Here is a 10662-nt window from a genome sequence, read left to right on the forward strand (position 1 = left end):
CAAAGAGCCGAGACAGCTGCTCTCTCCACAGTCTACACCATTAAAGATGTGGAGCAGGGATCTGGGGGTGGCGAGGTGCCAAACAAACCCTCCACATGAAAGGTCTGAAACTCTTCCTTCATTTAGGGCACTATATATTTTAGTGGTGCCCAATTGTGGGAATACCGTGCGTAAAAGAGCACCTGAAACATGCATGATTGCATTTACCTGAGAGGTGGCACAGATGCCTGCGTGCTCCTTGCTCGAGCAGACAGAAGTGCTCCATTGTGAGGTTAATTTGCATGATAATACCGAGTACAAAACATGTCTAATAACGAGGGCGGAGGATTGGGCGCTCTTATTAAACATAAACAAATAGACATTGTGCGCAAAAAGGACCAAACCAGCACATCCAAACGCAAAAAAGTTAAACACGAATACCACAAGAACCAGCATCCTTAAAGGTCCCATATCATGCTCATTTTCAGGTTCATACTTGTATTTTTGGTTTCTACTAGAACATGTTTACATACTTTAATGTTTAAAAAAAACTTTAATTTCCTCATGCTGTTGGCCTGAATACACCTGTATTTACCCTCTGTCTGAAACGCTCCGTTTTAGTGCATTCAAATGAAATTGCAATGGAATTGCAACAGAATTGCATTGCTAGGCAACAGCTGGGGTCCATGTGTACTTCCTGTCAGCTGATGTCATTCACATACACTGCGACAGGAAATAAACTGGGACCCATTTCGAATGTTTACGTTTAAAACTTTGAAATGGTCTAAATATTGTAGATTTGTGACATCACAAATTAACAGAAATCCTGACGGCTTGTTTCAAAAGCTCAGTTTCTGAATACTGTACTATTTCTCTGTGGATTAAGCGTTTCGATGCTTTCACAGTATTTATATAGCACTTAAACCTGCTTTATAATATAAAAGCCATGAAAATGTCACTTTTTATAATATGGGACCTTTAATTATCAAACAAATGTTGTTGTAATGGAATGACAGCTTCAAAAATGTGCATGATTTTACACACACACAGCACATCACACTAAAGACAAGCACAAAATCAACCCAGATATTATAAAGTCTCGTGCAGCAGAGCATGCAACGTGAGAACGCAGTTGCACACAAATCAGAAGTCACCAAACAAACGGAGAACAAACGAGGCGCAGGCCAACACCTGTCGCTTTCTTTGGAGAAGGGCCCTTAATTCCCCCGGCTGATTCAGTTTGGGCCGAGGGGCCGCCAGCAGCAGCAGCTGCCAACTGAAGGCATCGCGTTACATCCGCCAAACAGCCGGCTAAATCTGCTGAGGCTCGGACACAAAAGCCTGCAAAACCAAGAACTGGTCGGGCAGAAAACAATACACACATACTGGTGATAATGCTGAGATGCCCTGACGCGTAAAAGTGGTCAGAAATGTCAGCCTGGATTTTTGGATATATTTAAAAAAAATCATGCAGCCCTACCTGAGAGTAATATAACAGGAAAAAAAAGATATATTTTTTATAAATATATATATAATTGTAAAAAATAATTCAGTAATACAAATATTAAATATATGTAAAAAGTAATATACATGGGTAATAAGAAAATCTTTAAGGAAATTTACGAGATAAAATATTGTCAGGGAATGTTAATTGTTGAAAAACAAATATTAAATGATTATATTTAAAAAAAATTAAACATGGGTAATACAAAATTAAATACAAAATTAAAATTATTAAATATATAAAAAAATAATATACACGGGTAATAACAAATCTTCAGGAAAATTTGCGAGATAAAATATTGTCAGGAAATGTTAAATAATTCTTGAAAAAAAAAATTTAATTATTAAATATATTTAAAAATAATATACATGGGTAATACTAAATTAAATAAATAATAATAAACTATTAAAAGTATTAAATATATTAAAAAATGATATACATGGGTAATAAAAAAATCTTCAGGAAAATTTGAGAGATGAAATATTGTCAGCAAATGTTAATTAACTGTTGAAAAGTTAATTATATATGTATATATATATATTTATATATAACTCCAGGCTAATTTGTGTGAAGTGATTTAGGCCAAATATATGTATATATATAATTGTAAAAAATAATTCAACAATAAATAATAATAAAAACTATTAAATATATATAAAAAATAATATAAATGGGTAATAAGAAAATCTTCAAGAAATTTTGCAGGATAAAATATTGTCAGGGAATGTTAAATAATTGTTGAAAAAAAGTTATTAAATGATTAAATATATTTAAAAATACAAATAGTCCCTTTAATAATGTCACCAAATTATAGTTTTACACTATATCACAACTCACTCTCCAATGAAATAATGTTATATTTAACAGATATTAAAACATTTATCAGAGTTTTATTTATAAGACCAAGTGTAGGTGTCACTCTAACAGCCTATTGTGCATAATAATGCATTTTGTGCAGCTGAATAGAGGCACACACATTTGATTAGAAGCAATACTAGGGAACTTATTATTGGGGACATTTGTGAATGTTTGTTCTGTTGTTTCAAAATGAACAAAAAAACAATAAATATAATATTGAAAATAATAATAATAATAATATTTTAAAAATACCAAGTGTAGGTGTCACTCTAAAAAGCCTATTGTGCATAATAATGCATTTTGTGCAGCTGAATAGAGGCACACACATTTGATTAGAAGCAACACTGGAGGAAAAAACAGAGCAATCGGTCCCTTAAACCCAACAAACTGTGTGATTAAAGCCCATCCAGCTCCTCAGGCTGACCGGAGACAAAGACAGTGGTCTCTCATTGGCTCTCCGGCTGTGTCTCTCTGTTGTCCCCCAGCGAGAGCAGCTCAGCCCCCATTCACATGCTAATAAGCCCCTATAAATACTAACAACAGACACTCAGCGCAGCAGCAGCAGCAGCAGCACGTCTCACTAGGATTGCACAATAAACACAGGGCGAGTTTGTAGATTGTTTTTTTCTTTTCCTGTAACCGGTTGTGTTTGCCAGCTGCTCCTCGGTGGGTGGACGGTAGTAAGCAGTGGGAGAAGCCACAGAAGAAGCGGCCAGATCCGACCAACATGGCTCCCTCTGCTCGACCCAGCAGCACCGACCTGGAGATGGAAGAAGAGGAGTCCGACTATGGGATCCAGAGAGGGGACAGAAAGGTACCGACTCTGCACTCTTTGGACAGTGATGCACTTGTCACACCGGTGACAGCCTGCACACTGCATTTCATATCTCTGCAAACTGCACACACTGTAAAACTGTTAATTTACAGCATGATTTCAACAGTATCAACCTGTTATTGCTTAAAAAAACAGTGCTTTACTGTTAATACAGAAGAAAACCTGTTAAATTACACTCCCAGGCCATTTTTTAAAATGTATTTTATTTATTTATTTGCACATATAAAACTTCACAAAATCCAGCCAATGAAAAAAACAAACAATAAATGTGTCAGGAGAGGTCAAGAAGCCACCAACCCCAGGAGAAAAAAAACAATAACAAAAAAGAAAGAAAGATCTAAGCTAACATAATTTAAAAAATACAACAAAAGTTAAACAACAAGAAGTACACAAAATGTGCAGAAAATAATCCAATAAAAACAATGAAATACATAAAGAAAAAAAAGAAATATATATCTAAACATATCAAAAGATAATTAGACATCATGAATGTGATGATAGTTTCGTTTTAAAATGTTCTAAAAGAATAACGAGCTCTTGATAACATGTATTTTTGGTGTTCCATATTTGTACACCATGATATCTGAGGGAGTACTGGCCATGTCCAGGTGAAGATGATTAACCTGTCTAGTATTATGTGAATGAATTTGAGAATTAGATTTAAAGAAGTTGCTAAACGATGATGGTAAAGAAGAAGGCAAGAACATATATTTATATATAAACACACATATCTGATGAATATTTATGTCATAAACTGAAAGAATGTTCAGTTTCCTGAAGAGTGGAGCAGAAAGAAGCCTCCTTAGAGTTTAAACTGTACACTGTAAACAATAGCTGTTAGTTTCCAGCAGGATTTCAACAGTATTAACCTGTTATTGCTAAAAACAGTGCTTTACTGTTAATACAAAAGAAAACCTGTTAAATTACTTTAACTGAACTATAATGCATTCTTAAAAAACATCACTTTACTGCTGATCAACTGTCTAAAGTATCATCAGAAACAGTTTCATGCAGTTTTTTTTATTATTCTGGGACCTGATCTGCTCATGTGAGGCTTGTACATTGTACATGATTGTAAAATCAGTGAATTAGCTTTATTGTTCTTCACTCACATGTTGTTCTGGTTTGCATTCTGTGCTTGTAGCCAGCTATAGATATACATTTTGGGAAAAGTGTCAACAAGTCTATTATAGCCTTTTTCCTAACAAGTGCCTTTAATTGTATTCAGTGTGACTATTCCTATGTCTGTAACCTGCTAAGTCTATTCATCTAGGCAAAAAATAATGTTTATTAAAATGTATGTAAAAAATAAATAGTGCATTAAAACAAATCAGTAAGATAATGTAAAAGAAAGGTGAAAAACAGCTATATAATGTATCTTTAAACAGTAAATTAACTGTAAAATACTGTGAAATTAATAAAAAAACCAGTTCAAACTGTATTTTTCATTAACAGTTAAAAGCTGTAAATTTCAGCGACAGTATAATAATGTTAATTTTACAGTAACATAAAGGCAACCCTGCTGCCAGTTCTTTACTGTTAATTTACTGGGAAATTCTTAACAGTGCAGCTTTATGCCTTTAAACCTATTGTTTGTAACAGTTGAGTCATTCTATAATTAGGGGTTACATTTCATGTCAACCAAAAAGTGAAGAAATCAGTTTTCTTTTTTTGATAAATAATTTAGTTGTTACCATAATATACCCCCTAAATGTGCTAAATTCATAAATTGCCAAGCTTAAGCTCTAATGACTTTTTAAATATTTTAATGAAAATAAACATTTGATTTGATTATTTTGTCAACTGTGTTACAGACAAATGTTGTTTCATATAAAACATGAACAAGGTACTACACATTTGATTGAAAGTTTTCAAGACTTTAACTTTATAAGACTGCTGTGAGTTTATGTCACTGACTGTGATCTTTGTGTTCCTGCAGACCAGGAAACCTCTGGTGGAGAAGAAGAGGCGAGCTCGCATCAATGAGAGTTTGCAGGAGCTGCGGACTTTGCTGGCAGACACAGACGTGAGTATATCTAAACACTTCAGCAGCTCACCTGTAACCTGTGATGATGCACAGGTAGATTACTGGTTCTGATGGAGCTCTTCTGGTTTGTTTCCACAGTTTCATTCCAAGATGGAGAACGCAGAGGTGCTGGAGATGACGGTGAAGAAGGTGGAGGACATACTGAAGAACCGAACCCAAGGTCTGCACAACTCTGCTCAGTTTACACTCTAATACCACGTCTTAAAATCCTGTATCTGACACTGCCATACCCTGACAAAGAGGTGTGCATCCTCTTATATCTTCAGACCTGAATCAAGGGATGTTCTAGCGCATGTATGCTCGAAGTTCAACCTGAAATTTAGAGCCCCACACGGGATCACAAGATACATTTCAGGGGTCACGAGATAATGAAGATGAGATAAAAGAGAATTGTAAAACCAACTGACTTTGACTTGGCTCAGTGGTCGTTGATGAGGGTGGGTGTACTAGGTAGATGGTAGCCTATAGGTTACTGAGGAGGAAGGCTGATAGATGGGTATACTGTAAACCACCAGAAAAAGAGGTGGGTATACCCAGTATACCTGCGTTTACCCTCCACTACACCACTGACTTGGCTGGCACCATGAGCAATACATTTCATCTTTCTCTCTCCTTCCACAGAAACAGACGCACTCAACCGAGAAGCCAGCGAGAGGTTTGCGGCCGGCTACATCCAGTGCATGCACGAGGTCCACATGTTCGTTTCCAGTTGTCCTGGGATAGACGCCACGGTGGCGGCGGAGCTCCTCAACCACCTCCTGGAGTGCATGCCCCTGAACGAGGACCACCTCCAGGACGTGCTGATGGATTTAATCACTGACACTTCCGGGAGTAACGGCAGCACTTGGCACGGAGGCGATGAATCGCTCTGCACGACTCTGTCTTCACCCGGAGGAAGGAGTCTGTCCAGCGGCTCGTCCTCGGCCCTGTCCCCGGCCCCCTCCAGCACGTCCAGCGAGGACCTCTGCTCCGACCTGGACGAGACCGACAGCGAGCACAACCAGAGCTCCACTGAGAGCTTGGAGAACAGCGAGGCCCTGAGCATGCCCACCGTGACCTACCCTCGGTCTATGTGGAGACCCTGGTAGGGATCTGGGGTCTGGATGGATGCAGTTTGGATACGTTGAAGCAGCTTTCTTATAAGATGTGACACCGGGCCGCTTATTGAAAGGGAAAATTCCACTCTACAACATATGAACACTTCAAAAATAACCATTTAACTTGCATTTCTTGGCTCATTTACCCCGGCAGATAACCGGCCACAAGCATGGATTTTTTCCTGGATTACCCACACTGATATTCAATAATCGAATCTGTTCTTGAAGACACACAGAGACCAATTTGTTCACTAACAGCAGCCTCAGTTGATCACAATGCAATGCAACAGCAGATCACTTTTGGGAGGGACCATGGTTGTGGCTTTTCTCTTCAGCAAGTTTGAATCCTTTCCTTGGCATTCTGGGAGATTTAGGAAATCCTTCAGTGAGGTAGAAGTAGAAAAACACTCTTTGGATATCACAGAAAAATGTCCAACAGAGTGTTAAAGGGTGGAGTTTTCCTTTATCTCATTACAGGGGCCCTTCCTCTCAAGGGCCCCTCCATCTTGGGGCCTCCTGAACGTACTCCCCCTTCCCTTTTCAGTAGCGACTCCCTGGCTTTGAGTCCTCTGTCAAGACTTTTCTATACACCTGGAGAGAGTTGAAACCTCCTCTCTCAACATTCACTTACAGACGAGGAACAGTTGAACTTCACACTTTTTTGTTTTTTTTGTGTCAATAACTCTGTGTATATAGGATTTGTATGTGGAGAAAAGCTCTTTTAGAAACCGAGAAGTTTGGCAATGCCTCTGATTAATATAAATATTTCTATTGTATTTCATAAAGGCCTGTAGTTTATTGGACCAGTAGCCTCCTTCAGAATGACCACTTTATGTTGTAATGATGTTTAGAGATGCCAGTAAAATGTCTGAATTTGATAAATAAAATTATGTAATTGAAGAGCTGTCGTCTGACTTGTCTCAATGCCCGAGAGTAAGGCTAAACAATTAATCAAACTTTTATCAAAATTGCAATATGGTCTACGAGGTGCAATATTTGTTAAATATGTCTGTCAAAATACCATTTTATATCAAATACTGTCATGCTGCAGAGATGTCCTGACCTTCACATCATATTCTACAGACTTAAGAATATATTTGTGTAGATCCCCGTACAATCACACCATAATCATTTCAATGTTTTTCAATGAAAATAAGAATAATGATGCAAAAATTATAATTCCCTCTAATATCGCAAATCATATATATCAAATCATAGAATTGCCATGATTCAAACTAATCACAATTATATATTATTTTTTCAAAATCGTGAAGCCCTACCTAACAGTAGAAAAAAAGGATAAAAACTTAAATAAATAAATATTAAAAAAATAATATACATGGGTAATGAAAGAAATCTTCAGGAAAATTTGCAAGATAAAATATTGCCAAGAAATATTAATTAACTGTTGAAAAGTTACTTATACTTAAAATTACTCCAGGGTAATTTGTGTGAAGTGATTTAGGCCAAAGAGCTCTTAAGAGCACTGACATTTAAGTTTGATTGCATTTCCCATTAAATCACATTTTAAGCAGCAAAAGAGACAAATAACATTTCTCACAATCAATTGTCCAAATAAAATGAATTATATTTTACACCTTTCTCTGCGAATCCTTACAAAATATCCCTTTGGTGCCACAGGCTAAAAGCCAATTTTGATAAGATGAAGGTTAAAATATATCACCCTTAAACTGAAGATCATAACTTTGAGACATGCTCTGTTCTTCCTGTTAACACCTCCGACCTGCAGTCTCTTCCCACCACGTAGAAAAAACATGAAACATGAAAGAGTCGCACCTCTCCAACAAGTGTCTTCACTCTCACCTCAGATACAATGAGGATATTAACAAAGGACTGTGAGTTCCTGTCTGGACTCAGTCAGGACCAGCCTACAGCCTATATGGGCCCTCAGTTCCTGATATAAAATGAAAGTCTCCTCTCTCCCTCTTTTCATCACATATTTCTGACCAATAGGATCAATATTTGGTGCAAATAACATGTTACTGCATTCTCTGTTGTCAGGTGATCCTGGAGCCCTTTAAGGAATAATTAATAAACTCTGGTGGAGGTGGAGGTGGAGGTGAAGGTGGATGTGGTGGAGTTGGAGGGGACCCGGGTGTGAACGTCGGAGGAAACACATTGAAATGGGAGCGGAGGAGACATGGTGATCAAAGAGAGCTGTGACCATTTGACAGAGGAGCGTCAAAGCAGCTGAAAGGACACTAAAGAATACAAGCAGGCTCCAATTCTTCAAAGAGACCAGCCAGCACACGCACACACACACACACACACACACACACACACACACACACAGACAGAGAGACAGAGAGGCTGGCCCTCATGTCTTCTGACTGACACTTGATCAGTGGTGGAAAGTACATTTACTACATTTACTTAAGTACTGTACATGAGTACAATTCAAGGTGCTGTATTAAATGAATAAAGTGTAAAATTGCCAATATGTCTTGTTTGTTCCTTGTTACTGATAGAGAGTTCAATCATCCCATCCACCAAACAACTCAAAACAAGAGTCAATACCAACAGGAGAATACACTGTTTACCATTGGCAGAGCATTTTGGCAATTTTTTCTTGGGCGCTCCCCACATAATCAGCTGTGCTGCTCATCACACTAATGCATGATCCTTACAAGTTGGACATCATTGTGAAGGTAAATAAACAGGCTTTCCAACGATGTAAAATACAATGCCAATTAGTATTGTAACAACAGAGAAATAATCCACCAAACACAAGCTTCTGAACTTTTTTATCTGAGTTTATAAAGTAACATATAAGTACCACAAAACTTACTTACTTACTCTCGTTTAACATGAGTTGTCAACACTGACAGTCCCTTCAGAGCTACTCCCCCACTATTATCATTAGGAACATAAACATATATAATGATCTTAAACAACAAACATGACTATTGTTAGCATGGTTGTTTAGTACTCACAGCTGTCAGGCAGCTTCTGGAAGACTGACGGGGACGCGCATCAGTGCACGAGCAGAGAGCGCGCAGGTAGGTCGTTGGTTTTTTAACTGGGTGTCCTTTTTTTGTGACATTTTTTTATTTTTTATTGAACAAATTCAAATTTACAAACAACATGACTCATAGATCATTGCATTAGAGTAAAAGGACAAGGTGCATACGTCTTAAAATCCTTTATCTGACACTTCCACGCTGACTATAAGGTGTGCATCCTCTTATATCTTCAGACCTGAATCCAGGGAGTGCATGTATGCTCGAAGTTCAACCTGAAATTTAGAGCCCCACACGGGGTCACAAGATACATTTCAGTATTGTTATTGTTGTTATTTTATATATATTGTCCTAATTGTTTGTTATCAATATTATGTAGTTATATTATTTCTTTATATTAATCTTGTCTCTGGGTGGAAACAAAATAAACTTTTTTCTTTTCTTAATAAAGCTGACTGTGTAAACTGCTCAGAATCACAATGTACTTATATTAGGTGCAAATGGCAAATAAAAACTCTTGAATCTTGAATCTTAAATCTTGAATGTAGCTTGATAGTAGTACAAAGAAAAGCTAGGGCTAATCATACATGTATGAAGCCTGCGATAAACAGTCAGGCCACATTAGCATCTCTATAAACACATAAATATCGAAGTGAAATCATTTTAAGGACAGAAATGTTCCCAATCAATAATCAGTGATCACAGGTTTGGTTTAGTTTCAGCCAGTGTTTCACCTTTTCATTAAACGTTTTCAGGTCATATTGTATTTTTATTTCCGTTGGTAGGGCGTTACAGAAATGTATTCCTTTTACTGAAAAAGATCTTGGATGCATCCCTGATTGAAATGATAAATTCTCACCAATATTTCCCAACTGTCACCAGATTTAACCAGCAGTTCCTAGTTTAACATCCATAGGACACATTTACTTCTTCTGCCTTTTATTTTTGGTCTCTTGTGGATTTCAGCCAAACCCTGATTCAAACCGACTAAATTAAATGACAGCGTACAATGTAAGCATATAGTCCCTAAACACACCAGTCATTGTAATTATGGACCGCTGTGTACTTTGTAACCTTATAGTGTGTATGTTTGGGTGTATGGAAGGAAGCAGGTGGGTGGATGTTGATTTTAAAGGCCCTCAGCCAAATTAAATTACAGTCACACCCCCATTGTATATTGTAGATAAGTAGACCTATTGTATAGTTTCTATAGTCTCTAACCTAACCCAAAAATATAAAAATGCAATTTCCCTGGGGTAATACTTCCCTCCATCAAACACCTGCATGTAACACCAATCTGCTAACTGAAAACGACAGATGACCACGTTACCAGATTTAGTTTTAGTGGGGAAAAAGGAGGG

At 37.4% G+C, this 10662-nt stretch overlaps 1 protein-coding gene across 1 annotated transcript; it reads left to right on the forward strand.

The window, feature by feature from the left end:
* Positions 1 to 2791: 2791 nt before the first annotated feature.
* Positions 2792 to 7220, forward strand: her13 (hairy-related 13). The gene is made up of 4 exons (XM_037776156.1): positions 2792 to 3155; positions 5116 to 5202; positions 5302 to 5383; positions 5845 to 7220. The coding sequence occupies exons 1-4, from the start codon at positions 3069 to 3071 to the stop codon at positions 6309 to 6311; spliced, it is 723 nt and encodes a 240-aa protein (XP_037632084.1). The 5' UTR covers positions 2792 to 3068; the 3' UTR covers positions 6312 to 7220.
* Positions 7221 to 10662: the final 3442 nt, after the last annotated feature.

Source organism: Sebastes umbrosus, chromosome 7 (assembly GCF_015220745.1).
Source record: "Sebastes umbrosus isolate fSebUmb1 chromosome 7, fSebUmb1.pri, whole genome shotgun sequence".
Taxonomy (NCBI): Eukaryota; Metazoa; Chordata; class Actinopteri; order Perciformes; family Sebastidae; genus Sebastes; species Sebastes umbrosus.

Coding starts and splice junctions, on each gene's coding strand:
- her13 (XM_037776156.1), top strand. CDS start 3,069: ATGGCTCCCTCTGCTCGACCCAGCAGCACCGACCTGGAGATGGAAGAA. Junction 3,156..5,115: donor TCCAGAGAGGGGACAGAAAG/GTACCGACTCTG, acceptor GTGTTCCTGCAG/ACCAGGAAACCTCTGGTGGA. Junction 5,203..5,301: donor CTTTGCTGGCAGACACAGAC/GTGAGTATATCT, acceptor TTGTTTCCACAG/TTTCATTCCAAGATGGAGAA.